General features: G+C 44.3%; 1 protein-coding gene across 2 annotated transcripts in view; it reads left to right on the top strand.

Moving 5' to 3' along the window:
• The window catches only part of MYO5B (myosin VB), an 842,958-nt gene that overhangs the window by 348,185 nt on the left and 471,474 nt on the right, over positions 1–23,299 (top strand). For both annotated transcript variants that reach the window (XM_069219220.1, XM_069219218.1), the window contains exon 5: positions 22,602–22,758. In XM_069219220.1, coding sequence (XP_069075321.1) covers positions 22,602–22,758 — 157 coding nt within the window. The remainder of the gene's footprint in view (positions 1–22,601; positions 22,759–23,299) is intronic.

The raw sequence follows: 23,299 nt of genomic DNA, 5'->3' as shown, positions 1-23,299 counted from the left end.
CTACGATAAAGTTACATTTCTGCTTCTGTTCTCTCCCTTTCATCTGCAGTATTTGCTGTGAAACGACTCTTGAGTACAGCACTATGGTATATAGCTAGGTTCAGTAGATTATTCTACTGAATATTGACAGAAAAATATTGTGGTACAAGAATATCTAGGACAGACTATTGCGGGACAAAATATTGAACGGTAAGTGCATATGGGAAGTATTTATTTACTATTCCTAACCCCACATTTTACGTTTCTTGAAGATATATGTACCGCATAGGTACATATAAGTGGAGTGAGATATAGAAAATCTAGGCTTACTTAACTGTCGATCATTTTTTAAATATTTTTTCCTCGCTATTTACTACCCTCAATATTCTGACTTCGATATTTAGTATGTATGTCAGTTCAGTTATATATGAATCAAATACAACCAATACCAATATATTATAGGGAAATTACATATGCTATATCAGTGAAATACATCCATTTACGCAGGCTGTCCTGTAGAGTAACATGCACTGATACACTATCGGACGGACAATACACTTACCTTATTGGTATTTGCAAGATTAAGTTAATTACATTGCCCAGCACCTGACAGCGTTGGGTGGCACATTAAGTTTTGGCGGCGGGTGATATGGGATGACTCAGGTTTTGTTCCCAGGTACTCTTCCTTGACGAATGTGTGACTACTGGTGTGTGCTTCTTGACAGATGCGCATTACATCTGAACCACCCAAATACATAGGTTTTTTTTTAAAGAAAGTTTCCTTGATTCAAGGTAAGAGCCTTAGGCCTCATTGTTGCATGGCATGATTGCTTAGATAGGCATGGACACCTCCAGCCCTGAGGAAAGGCTTAGATCTACGTGGGCTTTTAAAGTGGGCTAAAATATGTTGGCTTTAATAGAGTTTTCTTGAGACATTGCAACTTAATAACAAAACCCAAACTCCTCTTTTAGTTATATCTAGCATACCCATTTATTAAAGGAAATTTCCCTGCGTTTACCCTGAGACATTTTTAGGTTATGCCTAGGCAGCATGCAAGTACTGCAAGGCATGCTGCAAACACTTGTATGGACTTTGAACCACGCCCACTATTGCCATTCGTTCTTTGTTGTGTCATTGAGAAATTATGTCTTTTTATTGGTGCGTTGGTTCTGATTCCCCTGCTTTTGGGTGCTTGGTTCACGTCCAGGAGATTTCACTCATCATTCTTTTTTGTTGTCCATCCCAACACATCCACTGTTCCTCCAGGTCATCCATTGCAACACATGAGCAGCCCCTCGTTCTCCTTCGGTAGATACAATGTGTACCATCAACATGAAATATGTGGTAGGGTTGAGTAAATTGTGCAGCAAGAAACAGCAAATGATGTGGTGTAATGCTGCACGTTTTGGTATAGTATTACTACATTATTTGGTCATTTTGAAACTTGGTAAAACTGTCTTGGCTTTGGTTGCACCAATTTAACTCCCAAATATACCAATAAGCAACAGAAAGGTGAACAGTCTAGCTTTGCAAAGGGCCTTCCACCGCACAACAACACGTGTCACTACACTTTTAGTAACTTTTGAGGTAGAAATACATTTTTTTTGTTGAAATCTGCCGATTGTGCGGCAGATGATGAATCTATACTTATGCAAAAATCGCCCCAGCTGCACAATCACATAATTCCGGTGGCCCTGGCTATAGTACTGCCGTCATACTAGATAGTGTGCTTCTTTTCATCATTGAGAGCAGCCTCCCTACCCGTAAATATCCACTCCATTTGCGTGGTCCGGACAGGGCAACCCATATGCAGGACACCCCTAACCAACCAACCTTACTGTGGAACCTTAAGTCTGGGCTTGCTGAGGAATTCTTGACAGCCCCACATGACCCACTCTAAGTCCTGCCACCCCCTGCATTCAAACCCAAACAAAGCTACGCCTAAGAGGGTAACAGCATCAGGCTGGTGGCGGTGGGGCCCACTGCCTCCGTAGCGTTGATAAACAAGTCCTACTCAAGTTGAAGACAGACATTTTAGGCAGCCAGTGTCTATTTCGCAAAGCTTTTATGCCATTATACTGGTTTGTGAATTCCAGAGATGTGATATGGGGTGCTGCTTTTTTGTTTTTTTTTGTTAGACGCAATCCAAAATGTTAGAATCATTTTCCAGAATAACAACACGTCTCCCATTTCAGATGGTGCACATTAGATGTCTAGCATGACCATATCTCATGTGAGATAACCAACTCTGGGTGTTACGTCATATCATGTTGCAGTCTGGTCTTTGCAGTTTACAGCATATACTCACAACAACACAGTCGAATGACATTTCAGCGTTCACTTCCACCAAAGGTTTCATGTGATTTCCTGAGTCTACTGCCTTACAGGGCAACTGAAACTACACTTCCCATAATGCAATCGAAATATATTTTAGAACAAGGATTGGGATGAATGTCTTTAGGTCTGGAGTTAGTCAAGGCCTTGTGATTTTTTAGGTCTGGCATCAGCCAAGGCCTTTTGAATGTGCTAAACGTGTATGTTTAATATACTGAATTGTAGAAGCTTTCAGCCTGCCCCATTGTTCTTTTACTGTGTCATTCACATTATCCTTCCGCCTGTTACAGCATGGGCAGTGGTTCAGCCCACTTCAGCCATTGACTAGTTTTACTCCGAGTGACGGCATTCTCCTCTTTTTTCATGATTATGTCCACACACATTTTATAGTGCTAGAACAGGTGTACACCACAAGACACCCTCAGTTGGGGTGCCACTTTACACACTTTGCACGCTCATTGGTTGGGTGCCACCATCATCATCGAGTTCTGCAAAGCTTTTATGTCGATTTTCTTTGGCACTAAACGGTACAGGGATGAAAACGTGCATCATTTTAAAAAGGTGGAAACATTTTTTTTGTTTTAATTAACACCCATCCCACATCTTGCACCATTGGAGAGCGCCAGAGGAGAAAGTAAAATTGTGTTTCAACTCCATATTTCAGTGAAAATGTGAAGGGCATAAAGATAGAGAGGCAAGCCCCAACATGTTCAGTTGTGTGCAGGGCCACTAGAATTATGTGGCAGAGAGGAGCAAATTATGCAGAAGGGTTGACCAATTTATGTGGCAAGAAAAGTTAAATTATGCATTCACAAAGCCAATAGCTCTAACTCAAGCAAATGCTAGACCTATTGCACTACAAATGCTTGTTATCTCTTACCTTCTGGATCCCTGCTACATATCCAGCTACAATTTATATAAGAACTCCCACCTTTTTTGGTTGACTCTGCCCTGGTTGTACTATCACACCAGGGTGTGGCTAGGCACCGATGATGAAGCATGCCACTATTAAGTGGGTGAGGTGTCTACCCCAAAATCTTTGACTGTCCTCTCTGGCAAGTTCATTGTAGCTGTCCTTCTGTTAGGATTCCTTTTCTCTTGCTCTCATTGTGATTGAAAACATGAATTTCTTGCTCAGTCAGTGCTTAATTTGAGCAGGTGCTTTCCGGTGCAGGGCACTGGCACTTATTTGTCTCCCTCAATCATCTACTGCGAGCAAAAGACACATATGGGAAAAATGGAGAAAGAGAAAAACAAAAAAAGCGTCCCAATGGCAGAAAGCTGCAAGAGTGAGCAGAAGGGGCAGGGAGTGCTGTAAATGGATTAAAGAGGCCTGAGAAGCTTTCAAGATTACGCTGCCTCAGTATTCCGAACTCGCACATTTAATTGCAGTAGCTGCATGTTTGAGACGAGAGCTTTGAGCACTAGCACCTTTTTATTTACAAATTAAGCACTGTATTGAGTGCATTACTTGCTGCACGGAACGAGGATTTTTGTGCTGCAAAGTATTCTGATTGCTTTTCAGCACTTTTTACTTTGGGCAGGCAGATGCGAAGCCAGTAGGAACTGGCAGAAATAATATATGTGTATGCTCTTACTGCAGATTAAAACAAGCATTTGCAATGCAATGGGTCTCTCGTTTGCTCGAGTTAGAGCTATCAGCGTTGTAAACTCCTAACCTGACTTTTCTTGCCACATAAATTGAAAATGAAAAGTAATACAGTTTCACATAAGCAAGCCAATTCAAAGCACCACAGCATCAGCGTGAAGGAGCACGCAAAAGGAAAAAGAAGTTCACTCGTAATCAAACGTATCTGCAAAAGTGCAATTAGCCTTGCAACAGGGGCGATGTCCAAGGTGGTAACTAAACCGCCCCAAGGAAGGACAAAGATAAAGCATTTACCAACGAAAATAAAGGATTTTTGAAAAGCAAGCCCACGAACGAGTGGTAGTGATGGGCGTGCGGAAGGCTTGGTTCAAAGCCCAGGTACATACCAACACGTTGGAAAAGCAGCACTTGCGCTCTGCTATGCTCGACCTTAAAAAGGAATGCATGCACTTCTAATCTCCTGAACCTCCCACCAACCAGAAACACGTTTTTCACAAACGTTCACCGTTTTATTTCCCATGTATTAAGCAGGAACAGAGAGCCACCAAGCAAGTGAAGGCCAATAAAATTACTAGGCGGGGCCAGTGCCTGGTCACCACCGTGTGGCTGTGCCAAATTAGTGCAAAATACATGAAAATGCCCTTGTGCAACTGCATGGAGGGTAACCCGGTTGCTAGATTTTTATTTTGCCTAATGCAGTGAACATCCTCACAACTTCACCACACCTTATTAAAAAAAGCATATATAGTTGGGAGGTTAACTTTAGATTCAATAGTAGTGCAGCTGGGTCTGTGGGTCTCAACCAGGGCGCGCTAAGACGGCATTAGGGTGACCACCCGTCCGTAAATTTCACGGACTGTCCGTAATTTCGCCCTGCTGTCCAGTTGTCCGTGATGAAAGCTTTAACGGACGGCATTTGTCCGTAATTTTAGCCTTTAATCTAAAGGGCAACGGAGGCAGGGCGAAATTACGGGCAGATCAGTTTCCTCAGCCAGACTGGCAGGCAGGGAGTCTCGTGTGCCGGGAGTCTCCTGTGCTCCGAGGGAGGGGCAGACAGATAAGAATCAGACCTTCTTGCCAGGGGGTCTCCCTCCCTAAAGACATGCAAATGTGCCCAACTGGTAAATCTGCAAATACAAAGGGGCTTGAAAACATGCATTGATTTTACTAAAAGGAGTCACTTGAAGTTTTCTGGTGGCAAAGATATTTCTTTTAGAGAGGTGTTGTAATGGTGTTCCAAGGTGAGCTGTGGAGTGTGTGGTTTTAATGGAGTGTTATAAATTCTTTTAGTACTAGATATAAACTGTATATTATTCAAATCTGTATTTGAGAAGCACTTTTTTAATTTATTTAACCGAAATGTATTTGCGCATTTTGTAGCAGCCTTTATTATGATGTAATTGTATTTTTCACAGTTCTTTCAGGTACTTCGGTACCTCATAGTATTAACAAACATTGGCAAAGCAATAGGTCTCATCTACGAAAGAGTTATTGCTTTGCTAATGTGTTTTAGCCATTAGCCATGTTATACACCAGAGTAGCTGCTGTTAAGCATGGCTTAAAGTTAGTGGCATAGTGGTGTGGAGTGGAGTAGAGTAGCATAGGAGCAGTGGCGTAGAGCCCAGTGGTGCAAAGTACAGTGCAGTGGGGTACAGTGCAGTTGTTTAGAGTGCGTTAACGTAGAGTGCAGTGGTTTAGAGTGCAGTGGCGTGGGACAGAGTAGAGTGGCATAGAGTACAGTGAAGTAGAGTGGCATAGAATAGAGTGGCAGAGAGAGCTGTAGTGTAGAGTGGTGCAGTGGCATAGATTGCAGAGTAGACTCACGTTGCAGGGAGTGCAGTGGCGTAGTGTAGAGTGGTGCAGAGTAGAGCAAAGTGCTGTAGAGTGGAGTGATGCAGAGTAGAGTGGTATAGAGTGCAGTGGCATAGAATGCAGTAGTACATAGTACATTGGTGTATAGTACAGTGGTGGAGAGTGCAACGCTGTAGAGTAGAGTGTCAGTGCAGTGATGTAGAGTGGAGTAGAGTGGCACAAAGAGCAGTGGCGTAGAGTACACTGGTACAGGGTAGAGGCCAGTGGCGTACAGTGCAGTTGTTTAGAGTGCATTGGTGCAGAGTGAAGAGTGCAGTGGCATAGAGTGGCATGAGGTAGAGTTACATAGAGTGCAGTGGAGTAGAGTGCCATACAATAGAGTAGCAGAGAGTGCAGTAATGCAGAGTGGTGCAGTGTCAGAGTGCAGAGTAGACTCATGTGGCATAGAGTGCAGCGGTGTAGAGTGGTGCAGAGTGGAGTATTGTAGAGTGGTGTAGAGTAGAGTATGGTGCCTAGAGTGCAGTGGCATAGAGTAGAGTGGTGTAGAGTGCAGAGTTGCAGAGTAGAGTGTCAGTGCAGTGGTGTAGAGTGGTACAGAGAACAGTGGCATAGAGTACAGTGGTGCAGAGTAAAGGGCAGTGGCATACAGTGCAGTTGTTTAGAGTGCACTGGTGTAGAGTGCTGTTGCATAGAGTGGCATTGGGCAGAGTAGAGTGGCATAGACTGCAGTGGAATAGAGTATATTGGTGCAGAATGCAGTAGCACAGAGCAGAGTGGTGTAGAATATAGTGGCGGCCAGTGCAGTGTTGCAGAGTGTCAGCTTGTAGTGGTGTAGAGTGCATTGAACTAGAGTGCAGTGGTCAGAGTGGTATAGAGTACAGTGGCGTAGAATAGATTGTTTCAGAGTTGAGTGCAGTTACATAGAGTGGAGAGGTGCAGGGTAGAGTGCAGTGGCATAGAATGCAGTGGCATAGATTGTTTCAGAGTTGAGTGCAGTTGCATAGAGTGGAGAGGTGCAGGGTAGAGTGCAGTGGCATAGAATGCAGTGGCATAGAATGCAGTGGCACAGAGTGCAGTGGCATAAAGTAGATTATTTCACAGTAGAGTGAGGTGGCTTAGAGTGGAGATGTGCAGGTTAGAGGGGAGTTGCAGAAAGTGGCATAGAGTCTGATGGCATAGAGTAAAGTATTGTAGAGTGCCGTGGCATAGAGTGCAGAGGTGCAGAGTAGATTAGAGTGATGTACAGTGTATTGATTTAGAGTACAGGGGCATAGAGTTGAGTGTTACAGAGTAAAGTGCATTATCATAGAGTGTATTAGCTTAGAGTGCAGTGCCGTACAGTGCAGTGTTGCAGAGTGGCAGAGAGTGGAGTTGTGCGGATTAGATTGGTGTTGCCTAGACTGGAGTGTGGCATGGCGTGCAGACGAGCAGAGCGCAGTGGTGTAGAGAGGCGTAAAGTGCAGTGGCATAGAGTAGAGTGGTACAGAGTAGAGTAGAGAGGCATAGTGTGAAGTAGCATAAAGTGCAGTGGCATAATGTGGAGTGGTTCCGAATGGAGAAGAGTGCAGTGGCATGGAGTGGAGTGAAGTAGAGTGATACAGAGTAGGGTGCAGTGGCGTGTAGTGGTGCAGAGCAGAGTGCAGTATGGATGATATGCTAACACACTGCCATTACAGACAACCCATTTTTGATTGAAATGACCATTACATTTGCACAGATTTACAGTTTTTCAAATCAAACTATACTGTGCACAGACGATGATGTGTGGAAATTGCATCACCTAATACAATGATTTGTTTTAATCATGTAAAGGTATTTGTTTCCAGCACAGTTCAGAATTAACAAACATGTGCTTGATTTGTACTTCTAATTCTAATATATTCTGAAGTTTATTTAAATGTTGTCATGTGATAGAAAAAATTCTTTCCTAACCCCAGTATCCTGCAAGATTGTCACATAAATCCTCTCACTTTGAAGTCAGAGAAAGGAAAGTAAACACTAAGGGGGTGATTCCGACCCTGGCGGTAAAAACCGCCAGGGCCGGGGTCCGTAGGAGCACCGCCAACAGGCTGGCGGTGCTCCTTTGGGCATTCTGACTGCGGCGGTACAGCCGCGGCCAGAAACGGAAAGTCAGCGGTGTACCGCCGACTTTCCGCTACCCAGGGGAATCCTCCGCCGCCATGGGGATTCCGACCCCCATACCGCCATCCTGTTCCTGGCGGTTTCGGCCGCCAGGAACAGGATGGCGGTATGGGGTGTCGTGGGGCCCCTGGGGGCCCCTGCAGTGCCCATGCCAATGGCATGGGCACTGCAGGGGCCCCCGTAAGAGAGCCCCACTTAGAATTTCAGTGTCTGCTTAGCAGATACTGAAATTCGCGACGGGTGCTACTGCACCCGTCGCACCCCTTCCACTCCGCCGGCTCCGTTCGGAGCCGGCTTCCTCGTAGAAGGGTGTTTCCCGCTGGGCTGGCGGGCGGCCTTTTGGCGGTCGCCCGCCAGCCCAGCGGGAAACCCAGAATGACCGCCGCGGTCTTTTGACCGCGGTACGGTCTTCTAGCGGTTCCCGCTTGGCGGGCGGCTCCCGCCGCCCGCCCAGCTTGGAATGACCCCCTAAGTTCCCACTGAAGACAGAGCCTGACATTTGACTTTGTTCTTTGAATGCACAGCAAATATGATAAGATAAGAACAAGATTTACAGGCCTGTTTACAGAAAGGGAGCACTCGGCAGGATACTGTAAATAAGGTTTTGGCAAGGGAAGGGACGAATTCAAGCTGCATAGCCTAAAACAAATAAAGCCAGCAAATTGAAAGCAACAAATTGTGAGTTACAAACCACAAGGTCAATGGCAAGCAACGGGCAGAATGCATTCACAAGGAAGCACTATGAATTTACTTAAAGTGACAGCTGTGGGATACTTTGTGGGGAAAGTCCAGTATTTTAGTCCATTTCTTGCAGATGTTTGGCTACATCAATCACCCAGGTAGTATGACGAGAAGACCTGGAGTGGTTTCCATGTTGCAGGATAGGTCTGTACACCCATTCTATCAGTTTGCCACCCTTTCCTATGGTACAGAGCTTCTGGCACACCTCTTGTAGTGTTAGTGCTAGGTGGCAGACATGAAATAGGGCATTTAATGATTATTGAAGGTGGTTGTAAGTAAGGAGTTGACCGGGGTAAAGATGGTAGTCTGCCACAAGGGTTTGGAAATTTAGTAGCTCACTGTTCAGAAACAAAGTCCCCAATTTTAAGATACCTGCAACATGCCACTGATGGAGTTGCTCTGAGCACAGCCATCCTGTGCGAGTGGGAAGGCTTAGCAAAGGTAGTGCAGGAGCATAAGGTTTCTTCGTGTCAGTGAGTTTACACGTTCTAGCAAGGCAAGAGAAAGCCGTGCGTGATAACCTCGGATGGTGATCCGTAGAATGGTCAGTAGGAAACAATGAGCAGTGCATTAAGCCTTCCTTAAAAGTCTTTACTGGTAAACCCCATCTCATGCAGGGAGGTGGGCAGAAAGCCAGTGAGCCAGCCATTGGACCTGTGCAGCTGAATAATAGCATTCTAAGTCCAGAAGACCTAATCCACCCGCAGTCACAGTTAGCTTTAGAATGGAAAGAGCTCCCGATGGCACCGCAGTGACCAAATCAGATGAATGGCCTGTCTGAAGAAGGAATGAAGGACGAGCAGGGGAAGGTTTGCAAAATAATACTATCATTGGGGTAGCACACCATCCTCACTAGTGCCACGTGGCCTTTACAGAAAGCAGAAGAGAAGACCAAAACACAAACTGGGCTTGGAGGGACCGTTCGCTCTGCCGAAATTTTCATCCTGGAAATCAGTGTAAGAATGGTAGATATTAATCACTAGGTATCAAAAGGTAACTGGTTCCCAGTTCAATCTGAGATCTAATTGTATATGAAGGCGAAAACAGTGTCATATGTTAAAGAAACACTAATTAAATTATAAAATTTGTAAATTTTGTTTGTGCAATTTACGTCTCAAATATTTTGAAGATTCTATGTGTACTTGACACTTAGGGATAACCCAGATCTCTAGTTTGGCTTTTGCTCATTTTCAAAACCATATAAAGACATGGACAAAGCGGACAATTGCCTTGCACAACCTTGCAAGGGGTCTGGCCCCTGCTCACCCTTCAAAAGCACTAACAGCGGACCATTGCACCAGAAGAGTTTGCCAAGGTGGATGGGTGTTGCTTGTTCAACCACTTGACAGTGCCCCTTCTGTTTCGCTTCTGTGTGCATAGACAACTCCCCAGATACCCAATACCTTTGAATAGTCTTGGTGGACCCATCTTGTCTGATTTTAGGAATTGTCCCACCTTGTTCTTCTCTTCTTTATTTATCCAGTTTTTAGCAACAACCCTTTGAATTACTTGCCGTGGATCTCCCATTTGATCTCGATTTCATCCTCCTCTTTTATTATCTTTGATTGGTAGTCCGGGCTCCCATTTCTGAGATAAATGTAGAGTCCCAGGCATACACTCTAGTGCATTGAGACCGCAGGCCAGTTATGGCTACATCACATCCTGACATTAGGTGTGAGACTGTCGCCCACACCATCTGCCCTGCCTCTTTAAAAACAAAATTAGGTTGAAAGTCCATGGGCGGTTGGGGTAAGCCAGATGTTTTTGTTCAATTTGTTTAAACTAGCATAAGGTTAATTACCTTAAAGTTCCCAAACTGTTTGCCAGGGGTTTTAAAATGTTCAGAAACATAATCAAAATGTTGCTGTTACTTTCTCTTCAGGAAAGATCGGGTAGATTTGGGTAGGGGTGATGGCCTTGCCGCAGTACTGAAGGGCATTAATTTACTACTGAACAAGGACGTAATGTGACACCTGAATGTAGCATACCAGGACGCAATCACAAAAGGTCCACAGTGAATAAATAGTGCTATGTTAAAAAAGAGTGAATAAATGCACTGACAACATAGTGAGGCATGGCCTCTCTTGGGTGTGTCTGTAAAACTGATATTTGTTCTTGAATTTTTGTCCTGAATTTTGACCCTTTGTCCTGAATTTTTTAGAGTCCTGTCCAGAATTTGCCTCAATGCTAGGTGGTCACCCTAGTCGGCATGCATTCATAGGTCCATCCAGTGCTTAATTTGTGCTTGTTGTTTCCGGTTTCCTATTTTTGAGGAACGGCAATTATTCTTCTGCCTCAAGCATTTGCTGCGAGCAAAAGACACATGTGAGGAAGACGGAGGAAGAGAAAAAACGAAAAGCGTCACAATGAGAGAAAGCAGAAAGCTGCAAGTGTGAGCTGAAGTGGCTTTAAATGGATTGAAGAGGCCCGAAATGGCTTCAGGGTTACGCTGCCTCGGTATTCCGTGTTTGCACATTTAATTGCAGTAGCGGTGAGGAGGGCTCTGGGCACCGGCACATTTTTATTTACAAATTAAGCACTGGCTCCATCCATCCTCAGGTAGTTCCCAAAGGACCCCGAAGATGAGCGGAAACGTTTACTTCCGGTCTGTGCCCAGAAGTGTGTTTGTTTTGAAGGAAGCACCAAGGTTGAAAACTAGAAAAGAAAACCCAATTAAATCTCCGGCAACATGATGGCACTTGTTTCAGTGTTTCCACTCGGTTGCACCCAAATGATTCATGGGCCCGACATCCCGCAGAGAACAAACTCAGCAGCGCAGCCCAGGAAACAAACAAGCCTCTCTCCCGTAATGAGGCCTTGCTGGTGTGGCGGGGGTGGGGGAGGAGGGGGGGGGCAGAGGGGAAGGGGTGTTTTTTGTAGGACGGATGAGGATTTGAAAGGGAAATCTTTTATTGGCAAGAGATCAGGGCTCGGACATGCAGCATTCGTCTGTATCCGATCAGCTGTCGTGTGTAATAAAATCACCCAGCAAAATGTAATGCAATGAACAGGTAGGGCCTAAAACATCATCTGGTTACATGAAATGTAATGTTCAGTGTTGTTTATGTTCCTAAAAAGGTTGCCCCCCTATCTAAATTGAGTATTATAATCTTCATGCGAGACCTAAGCGCGTTTCACCTCTCCTGTTTGTTCTGCCTCTTCCATGCTTGTCTTTCGCCCCTTTCCATCATTATGCTGACCTTTAGCATACATGACACAATGCTAAACCTGTAAAGTGGGAGATTTTGAAAACAAAATCGGGAGAATGTATTTTCCCCATTGACCTCTAGTAAGGCAAAGGCATTTTTAGGCGGGAGAGAGCTAAAATGACGCCATCTTTTGCTTAAAAAATCGGGACTCCTGCTCGAATCTGGTCTGTTGGCATGTACGCCCCACCCCCGTTCTGCCACCTCCTACTACACCCCAGTCTGTGCAGTGACCTCGGGCCACATGCCGACCATTTTGGTTTGCAACTCGCAATTTGCGATTTTTTGCAAGTTGCAAAGCAAAATGTACAACAGTCACCCACATTGTTTGCAATTTGCAAACGGGTCGCAAGGGACCTGCCACATTAATGTCCATGAGGCAGGTCACAATTTGCAACTCATTTGGGAATGGCCACACTCACAGAGATAGTGGCCGCTGAGGTCAGAAGACCACCATATCTGTGACTGCTGTTAAATAAAGCAGTTTTTTTTAAATGCAGCCAGTTTTCCTTAAAGGAAAACAAGATGCATTTCAAAAGAAAAAAAAAAGTTTCAGTTTCATGTTTTTTAAAACAGGCAGTGGTCCATGGACCACTGTCTGCTCTGAATAAATATTGGTGCCCCCATTCAAAAGGGCCCCCTTCCCGTTTGCTAATGGGTAAACACCAATTTGAAATGGGTGATAACTGCAATTGTTTTGCGACCGCATTCATGGACACAAAACAATCATACGTGGGCCTGTGAGTTGTAATTAGGAAGAGACATCCTTGGCACGCCCCTTCCTAAAAGCGAGTCACAATCTGTATTTTGCGAGTCAGTAACAGGTTACATGCTACAAGGCCATTTTTCAATTGCAAAAGGCAAATTCTGCCATTTGCATCCGCAAAATAGCTTTGTACCTCTGGCCCCTCATCCCTCCCACCTCATTTTCTTCCACTTCTATACCCATGCCAAATGCACTCATTTTCCCTATGCCCCATGGCTTGCATGCTTCTTTGACTCCCTGTTGTGCCAACTTCTTTGAGGTACTGGCTAGATTTGTTGTTAATCTTCGGTACTTTAATCGCCCCTTCCTCAACCCAGTACTTATGTGTATGAGGTGAGAACCCCCTTGGATTTAGCATCTCCCCTCTATCTAGCACCCCTTTACCCTCACTCACCCTACCCACTGCGAGGAAGGTAAAGGCCACCTGCTCCCACACTACCCGCTGTTAGTGGCAAGACCCCAAACTGCTGTTGAAGGACCATTGGAGTTGGTAAACTGTGTACCACTGAGTATAATAATGATAATTCTTGTTCCTAACTGTCCCAAGGTGATTTACTTCACCTAAATGACATGAAACATGTCCAATACAAATAAAGTTTATATGATTGAGTGCAAAGACATACTTCGAGCCGATCAAAGCATTCAGATCATTGTGTATTACATTTGAACATCTTGTGTTGAGCTGTTAATAGATTACAAGGTTGAGTACATGTCATTGTCATGGAATACTATGTAATCTGTTGGTTATATGTTTCGGTCCAAATTGGATGGCTCAGGTAGTTGACCATTTTCTGTAGTAACCTGTGTGTACAATCTTTGTCACAAGCCCCAGTGGATGAATCATAGTTGTATTTTTAATGCACATGCTGCAGTAGTGTATTTGTGCATCTCCTGCTCTGCTAATGGAAGCGTGGACTCCTGTGCGCTATGTTAGTCTCTATGAGGTTAGTTTTCCCTGAAACTGAATGCACTGTTGCTATTGTGCTTGGACTGGGGCTTGACCCACAGCGAGGGTCGGATTTTTTTTTAAATTACAGGGAGTGCAGAATTATTAGGCAAGTTGTATTTTTGAGGATTAATTTTATTATTGAACAACAACCATGTTCTCAATGAACCCAAAAAACTCATTAATATCAAAGCTGAATATTTTTGGAAGTAGTTTTTAGTTTGTTTTTAGTTTTAGCTATGTTAGGGGGATATCTGTGTGTGCAGGTGACTATTACTGTGCATAATTATTAGGCAACTTAACAAAAAAAAATATATACCCATTTCAATTATTTATTATTACCAGTGAAACCAATATAACATCTCAACATTCACAAATATACATTTCTGACATTCAAAAACAAAACAAAAACAAATCAGTGACCAATATAGCCACCTTTCTTTGCAAGGACACTCAAAAGCCTGCCATCCATGGATTCTGTCAGTGTTTTGATCTGTTCACCATCAACATTGCGTGCAGCAGCAACCACAGCCTCCCAGACACTGTTCAGAGAGGTGTACTGTTTTCCCTCCTTGTAAATCTCACATTTGATGATGGACCACAGGTTCTCAATGGGGTTCAGATCAGGTGAACAAGGAGGCCATGTCATTAGATTTCCTTCTTTTATACCCTTTCTTGCCAGCCACGCTGTGGAGTACTTGGACGCGTGTGATGGAGCATTGTCCTGCATGAAAATCATGTTTTTCTTGAAGGATGCAGACTTCTTCCTGTACCACTGCTTGAAGAAGGTGTCTTCCAGGAACTGGCAGTAGGACTGGGAGTTGAGCTTGACTCCATCCTCAACCCGAAAAGGCCCCACAAGCTCATCTTTGATGATACCAGCCCAAACCAGTACTCCACCTCCACCTTGCTGGCGTCTGAGTCGGACTGGAGCTCTCTGCCCTTTACCAATCCAGCCACGGGCCCATCCATCTGGCCCATCAAGACTCACTCTAATTTCATCAGTCCATAAAACCTTAGAAAAATCAGTCTTGAGATATTTCTTGGCCCAGTCTTGACGTTTCAGCTTGTGTGTCTTGTTCAGTGGTGGTCGTCTTTCAGCCTTTCTGACCTTGGCCATGTCTCTGAGTATTGCACACCTTGTGCTTTTGGGCACTCCAGTGATGTTGCAGCTCTGAAATATGGCCAAACTGGTGGCAAGTGGCATCGTGGCAGCTGCACGCTTGACTTTTCTCAGTTCATGGGCAGTTATTTTGCGCCTTGGTTTTTCCACACTCTTCTTGCGACCCTGTTGACTATTTTGAATGAAACGCTTGATTGTTCGATGATCACGCTTCAGAAGCTTTGCAATTTTAAGAGTGCTGCATCCCTCTGCAAGATATCTCACTATTTGTGACTTTTCTGAGCCTGTCAAGTCCTTCTTTTGACCCATTTTGCCAAAGGAAAGGAAGTTGCCTAATAATTATGCACACCTGATATAGGGTGTTGATGTCATTAGACCACACCCCTTCTCATTACAGAGATGCACATCACCTAATATGCTTAATTGGTAGTAGGCTTTCGAGCCTATACAGCTTGGAGTAAGACAACATGCATAAAGAGGATGATGTGGTCAAAATACTCATTTGCCTAATAATTCTGCACTCCCTGTATACCAATAGGGAATAATATGCTTTTACAGAGCACAGCAGTTCATGTGAAGTACCTTAAGAACACAAGTTATTTTGTTCAGGTGCGTAGATCTGTGCGTGCGCAGCTATTTTGCTCCGTGTATGTTAATTGTATGTGTGATATATAGATCTTCCGTATGTGCCACATAATCCATTATCTGCTGCATAATTTGCAGATTTTAACTAAAAAATGGTTTCTAGCTCAAACCGTACAAAAGTACTAAAAGCGCCTCGACACTCGTTGCCGCACAGCGGAAGGCCCTTTGCAAAGGTTGACTGGTCACCTTTCTGCTGCTTAATACTACATTTGGGTGTTAAACTGGTACTAATGAGGTGCAAGCATTGTCCAGACAGTGTCAATAAGTGTAAAAATGGCAAAATTATACAGTAATACTGTAACAAAAATTGCCACATTACGCTGCATAATTTGGCTTTTCTTGCTGCATAATATACTCAACCCTCCCAGATAATTTTGCCCTACCCTGCCACATAATTCCAGTGGCCCGGTCTATGTTTGAACATGTCGGTTCCTCCACGCTGGGTGTTTTTGTTTATACACTAAAGATAATAAAAATCTATTGGCTTTGTCAATGCGTTGTATTATGGTCTCTTGCATTGTCTGTCTCTCTCTCATTGTCTGCCTACGTTTGTCACCCTCGCTGCCATTTCTGCTATCAGGCCTTGTTTCACCCCCGTAGATTGATCGGTGTTTTCGGGCTTTCATCCTCATCTTCCCGCTCGAGGATCCCGTGTGTTTTTTGCTGACCTGACACTTTGCCGCCTCTCTTGTAAGGTGTCGCCTGCGGGAAACTAAACTCTCACCGTTGTTAAGGATATTGGCGGAATAAATCTTTGGGAACTGTTCGCTGCAGCATCCTTTCGGTATTGATCTGTTGTGCTGAAGACTTGCAGGGTTTTGTGACCAGTTTAGTTGCACCGCTGAGATCCTGAGGCCTGTTTGCAAAATCATCTCCCACTTTTCAGTCTGTCAGTGCAGCAGTCCCAGGAGCCAGGCAACTAGAATCTACCAACTCTCCCTGTCAGCTCTTGCTTGTTGGGAAATCAAGTGCACTACAGCATCTTTCTAAGAATGTGAAGATTTCTCTTATCGTTTATTGGCGCGTGTGCAGCTCACACTCTGTCATAAGTAGGGCATCAGGGCGCCTTCCCATAGTCCAGGGTAAGATCTTATAAACGTTTCTAGTATAGGCTCTGTGGAGGTGCAGGGTAAAAGGGGAGAGTAGTCAGATGGAATGAATTGCAGGGTTTTGGGTGGGTGAGGCCTGTGGGGCTACTGAATTGTTTGTGGATTTGCTCGTTTGGGAGGGAGGCCACTGGCAGGTGTATGAGCATGTGGCCAATGGTTTATGCTTCTGTTATTACTTTAATGCCTCTGATGCATTAACCTGCGCTGAAGGTTAACACCGAGAAATGTCCTCACCACAAGGGAGAGAAGAAGCAGTGATAATAGCTTCCCACGTCTATTACATTTTGTTGTCTTTTTGTACAGTAATTCATCAGTGTAATCCATACCAGTTCCAAACACTGCCGTGTAGGTGCCAGCAAGAGTAGGAGATTCCACAGTAATAGATACACCCTTCTCTCGAGACCAGAGCTTTATTGATGTGACTCCGTCACCCTTCTCAGTGATTCCTCCAACAGCTTCTTCATCCCATAGGACCAGGCTTCCCAGTTCTGCTCCCGAACCCCTGGCCTAGCAGTGAAAGAATTCCTTTCCCTTATGGCCTCCTTTAAAAGGCTACACAACCCTCAAGCATCCTTTACAAATCCATTCCTTCCAAATGAAGATTGTGCTCTGCTCCATTACCGTGTAAAGCGCTCCTATGCTCGCTGTAAGAACCAGTATAAGCACTAACACATACCAGTGGCGGCTGCTGGCAACAGAAAGTGGGGCGGCGCAGGGAGGGCAACAATAATAATAATTTTTTAAAAACCTGCCACTTCCGGTCCCGCTGCTGGCCAACTTGGTACATCTCTGCTCCCGGCAGCCACACAGCACAGGTTCCCAGAATCCCCACCCAATCCAGACGCTGCTCTCATGCTATTACCCACTGGAATGGGCCTATGCGGCCTGGTTTAACACTCGCTCAGGTACAGGGAGCCTCTGCCTTTTCTCTACCCAGCTGTACAACACATGTAAAATGTAAATGCGCATGTCGATTTGGCCGTCCTAAGACGGCTGGGCAACCGACATGAACACTTACAGTCAGTTCCACCACTGCTCCTCCCTGCCATGGCCCAGCCCCGCTCCTCTCTACACTCATATGGCTCAGTCAGGAAATGAAAAATAAAATTCTAATAAATGTGTTTTATTATCATTTTATTTTTCGTTTGCTGGCTATGAGCAATGGGGAGACGCTCCTCTGCCATTACGAAGGCGCCGCTGCTGACACATATAGTCGAGATCTTTCATTTTGAGCCATCTTGTAATCATGGAAATTTGTTCTTGATGGTGTTATACGCAAATCTGAACACTAAACTACTGAATCCATCTCCTGGTCCACAATGTAGGTTACTTGTCCGGACTGATGTGACCATTTGTATTCTGTGAAGTTGCTTTTTATTTACAGGGATGGTTATTAAAACTGACTTTCGTTTGAAAATATTTCCTAGGTATGCTTAAGCAAAAAACATGTCACTGTAAATGTGTCCTCTGTGGCTTAATTTGCGTAATATAACTGGGTGTGTTTCAGTAAGTCATTGCTTGTATCTTTGACAGCGGGGTCTACACTGTTTTCTCATTGCCCAGGCTCCACAAGCGGACCATACTTATCCGTTTCTTTGTTGCCCATATTTTGAGGGTAGCTTTGTGCTCCTACTGTGGCGAGCAGGAATTTTCCAGCCTCCCATGAACCTTAAACGATTCCTGGTCAGAGGATCATTTTGTCCAAGTTATAGGCCTACTACATATTGAAAGAAATGCTGTGTCTGCTTATAGGAATGCAGACAGATGAATGCACAGACAAAAACATAATTATTGGGCCATGATCATAGGGCTGGGTACTTCCATCCTAAAATCATTACTGAACAAATGAGTTTCTAGTCCATAATAATATTTGATGAAGCCAGTTTCCGCACCCAGACCATCCCAGACCCTGAGGCTTGCTGTATGATTGAAGGCATTAATGAATATAATTTTGTAGCAAAACTCTGCTCCAGGCAGATACTTTCTGATTGGAGTGCTTCTATCCGGGGTATTATGGACACTCCTTCCAGTCCAAAACTTTTCATTGATAAGTCTAGAGCCTTCTATGTGTTGCAATATTGTTTTGCTTCCACTGAACTAATCAGAATCACACACCTGAAAACAACGATTTGTAGGTGAAAAGTTCAGGACTGCAAACAGTGTCTGTAATTAGATATGTTAGGGCCTTCTCATAGACCTGTTTGCACTGTTGGGTTTTCCCAGGCAAGCAGATTCATTGTTGTGGGATGTTGGTGTGAGACTTCTGAGGGTCTCTAAACAGGATCCAGATGTGAATCCTGTCAACTCCTCAGTACCTGCCATGGTATAATTTTAGCTAAGGCTGCCTTATTCACACGTCAGTTTTTTGAGGGTGAAGTTAGCTTTTGTGCCTACAGCTCTTGCATGCCCCATTTCTTTGTAATAGAATTGTTAAAAGGTACTGTCCCAGCGATTGAAGCTGAGTGACATGGCAGGTCATTCTCCTGTATTTTCAAGTGGTATCCAAGTTTCAGTAGAGTTGTAAAGTTTGTTGTGAATCTGGATATTGGGTGTAATTCCATCTCGTGTCAGGCGGTATTCATCTGCTCTTTCTTCTTTGCACACAAGCTCAATGGATAACAACAACAGCATGGTTTTCATGACCTACTTGCCGACTTTGCAGATTGTAATGTGTTTTAGGTCTCTCTTACCGCGCAGCTGTCTGCAAAACATATTGTTACCACCTCTTTAATCTATACATATAGTGGCCCTTGCCTCTTACTTCATACTACTGACAGTTTGGTGCACTATACCACCTTCCAAGAAGCACTTCCATTAGAAATGCATGAAAGATTATAGCATTTAATTTACAGAACCTGAGTACGTGCAGTACACTTTATAAGGGACATACAAGTAAAATAAATGTGCCGATTGGGTGAAAGCCAATGTCGCCATGATTACAGGAGCGAGCACAAGCACTTTAGCACTGGTTAGCAGTTGTAAATTGTGCACAGTTCTAAGGCCAACAAAAATGAATTCAGCAAAAACAGGAGGAATAAGGCAAAAGGTTTGGGGGAAGACCACCCTATGGGTGACAGGTCTAACGAGGTTTTTGGCCGCTACGGTCAGTTCACTTTACTCATTCTCAAATCATTGTGATTGCGTTTGTCTGTATCCCACCAACCCACATTGATGATAAATGCTGCGAAGGCTGACTACTGGCTTTCAGAACATCTATTGGAGCATGACCAAGTGGGAACCGGCCTACATGGTGTTTTTTTAGCTCCCCAGACGTTATCAGTTTCTGCGTGAAAAATATGCACCAGCCAACTGTGAGGAAGTCCAAGAGTTAATGTGAAACCTGTATAGAACCCACATCTTCCCAGAAGCCCTGCCTCTGGTCTGAGCAATCCAGATTGCAGAAGTGGAAGGGAGGGGAAAACAGAACACAGGATTCCACAACATCAGTAAGGGGAATATCTAATGAATCCAATTTATTTGTATTTTGCTAAATGTGGTGCCATAGCAATTTCCTACCATTTGGAGACAAGTGCTAGACTAGGGAAGACAGTAAGGGAAAGGCAGTAGGTTACAGCTTGCATAAATATCATCAGTCAGTACATTAAAGGAGCCACTGGGTACGAGAATGGGGGTGTGGTCCTATTAAAGCATACTTTTGATGAAGTCGTGCTGAAAAGATTGGTTTCTAACATGTTTTGAATCATGCTAGATTTGAAATAGACAGCAGCTAGGGATCCTAGATGTTCCAGTGGTTAGGTGCCTTCATGCTAAATGTTATTCCAATATGTTTCTTTCTTTCTCCTGTATTCCAGGAGGCAGATCAGTCTCGGGGTCAGTTTATGGTGGTAGCTGAGACCTTCCCCTTGCATGGTCTTATAGATCACTGGGAGCCAGTCAAGTTCTTTTAGAGCTGCAGAAATATTGTTTTGATTTCTCAGATATAGGCAGAATCTTGCTGCTTGGTTTATACCTTTTAGAGTTTTAGACTGTCCATCAGATTGCAGAACTAGATAATGATGCATTGATCTGAGCGCAACAGGATAGCTCTTCTGAGTTTGCTTTGTACTTCATTTGCAGTAAAAACTGTGCCTTTCTCTGCATCATCAGCTAAAAGTTAGTGTTTTTGCATCTGATGTTTGAAAGGCATCCTTTACTTGCACCAGACTCTCAGGACTCTCCTGGTAGAGGGGACACTCTCAGCTCAGCTGGCCAATTAAATGGCTGCAAAAGGTACCTGCCATCATGACCTTGGAGCTAATGTGGCATAGATGTTCCCTCATCCTTAGTCCACAGCAGGACTGCGTCAGAGGCAAGGGACACAGAGCCCTTGCTGGTCTGTCGCTGCATTTACAATGAAGGCACTACAAGGTAATAGCACTAGGTGACACTGTCAGTATAGACCTGGGGCGGTAGGCACTGAACAAAGTGGGGAAAGCACCTGCTCACTGCTCTACATACCTTCCTACTACTAACAGTAGTACTTACAGGACAAGGGCCACCTTGGACAAGGGCCAGAAATGTACTTGTCAGAAGATTTCTGTAGTGAGAGGAAAGGCAGGCCAAACGTTTGTCTGTCCAATGTCTGGGTATGGATGACATGGGAATATTCAGCAAGGGTGAGAAGGAAATATCACCTGTCCCATTTGGTGCATACCAGTATTTGGAAATCCCAACCGTTCCTGGATTAGGGATGTGATGTGTGGGTGAAGAGGTCTTGGACTGCATGGCAGCATCTTGCAAGAAACAAACATCAGTTTTACACTGGGCGGTTTGAACATTCCTAGCAGAAGTATACCTTGCTAAATTTACTCAACTTTTAATCAGTGGTTAAGGACAGGATTAACAAAGCTATTTGTATGTCTACATTCAGTTTAGGTGTTTAAATGTTTGAATTTGCAAGGGCAAAATCCCATACCTGATACACAGAATGTGACTAGGTGTAGCTTTACCAATGCACACTTATTTGGTAGCATGGAAAATATGTGTGAGCAAATCTAGCTGCTGGGACTTGGGCAGTGAAGGAAGGTTCCTCGGTACTCGGGGGCGAGTGCCACCACCTACAGTTGGTGAACATGAAAAAACGTAAACGTTTGTGGGCATTCATCAAGTATTTGGAAATAGTTTCTTATGCTGAAAACACTTGCAAATGTTTACCCATTTTAGTGCTCTTAGATACAAAAGACTTGCAAATGCTTCAGGAAGCACTCCTGGATTTTTCTTGGAATTCCGGAAAAAATAGATATTTATTGCAAACCTTGAGTAACCACGACAGAGTGCATTTTTGACTTTGTAAAAATGTTTCGTGAAGCAGTCCTCGGTTACTCAGTGGTTTGTTCTGCAAAAGCACTTGAGGCCAAATCTTCATGGTGCATCTGATCTCTTCAGTGCAGAGCTGAGCTCTCTTTTTTATGTGCCTGCAGTTAATTTCTCCCGATATTTCTCCGAGCTAGGGATTTTCAGACAGTGCAGCTCGGAATCAATGTGCAGGGTTTGCCTCTTTCTGTTTCTGAGCCGTTCTGTCCAAAATAACGCACTATCTTGGAGCAGCATCGATTTAGATGAATTGATTTTATGCTTTGCGGGTCCATAAAAACAAGAGCTATGCTCTGCGCTGAGCCAGCAGAGCCTTTCACGACAGAGACCTGAGCTAATCCAGCTGCCCTAACCCTGCGCGGCCAGGCACCATCGAGGCACTGCACACTGAACTCCCAAGGACTGCCTCAGAGGGCACATTTATTCTATAAACTCCTACATTTGTAATCTGCAAGCACATCAGATGTTTTATTGTGTTACAGATCACCAGCACAGCAGATGTAAGTGGAGTAGATGGTAGAAGGAGCGAGGAGGGCAGGCATTCATCAAAACTTCTCCCTCCTCTCTATATTTCTAAGTTACAATATATTACAAAGTTTTAATGCGGCAGTATAACCAGTAAATTGCAGTAATATTTTACAATGACAAGATGGATTAAAATGTCCCTCACTACTTCTCAAAGCGGGGAGCAAGAAGCAAGCTCTCTTAATAGCTATCGTTGTGGCAACTGTGAGCTGTAATATTTTATTTTAAGTTTTTTGGGCAATTTAGGACACTGTAAGAGGAATGAACAGTGAAGTCAAATGAATGTGAGCCCAAGGACCGTGGTTTCAGAGCAGCAGACTGATCGCCTCTCTTTCTACTTTTTCCTGCAGGGATGAGAAGAACCAGTCCATTATAGTGAGTGGGGAATCTGGTGCTGGCAAAACCGTGTCTGCCAAGTATGCCATGCGGTATTTTGCCACCGTTGGAGGCTCTGCCAATGAGACTAACGTCGAAGAGAAAGTCCTGGCATCCAGTCCCATCATGGAGGTAAGGGCGATGGATGAATGGCGATGGGCAACTTAGAAAATGGATGCAGCAGTGCTCGCCTGAGCAGTTGATGTTGCGTAGCATCCTGTGGTCATACATTTTGGAAATGGCCCTTTATGCAGGGCCATCCCCAGACCTTTTGCCTTCCTCTGACCCTGTTTTTGCTGGCTTTATGACTCTGTGCACCTTATCACTGCTATCCAGTGCTAATGTGCATATGCTTTGTGTCTAAAACATGGTAACATTGGCTTCTCCATGATTGGCATATTTGATTTACTAGTAAGTCCCTTATAGAATGCAATATGTGTGCCCAGGGCCTGTAAGTCAAAAGCTACTAGTGGGCCTGCAGCACTGGTTGTACCATTCACCACAGGGGCCTTTCAGATAAGCCTCAAGCCTGCCATTGCAGAGCCTGTATGTGCAGTTTAAACTGCTAGTTGAACGTAGCAAGTGTACCTACTTGCCATGCCCAAACCTTCCTTTTTATCACATGTAAGACACCCCTAAGTTAGGCCCAGGTTAGCCCCAATGGCAGGGTGCA

This window comes from Pleurodeles waltl, chromosome 1_1, assembly GCF_031143425.1.
Source record: "Pleurodeles waltl isolate 20211129_DDA chromosome 1_1, aPleWal1.hap1.20221129, whole genome shotgun sequence".
Classification (NCBI taxonomy): Eukaryota; Metazoa; Chordata; class Amphibia; order Caudata; family Salamandridae; genus Pleurodeles; species Pleurodeles waltl.
This window is presented reverse-complemented; position numbering and strand designations above follow the sequence as displayed.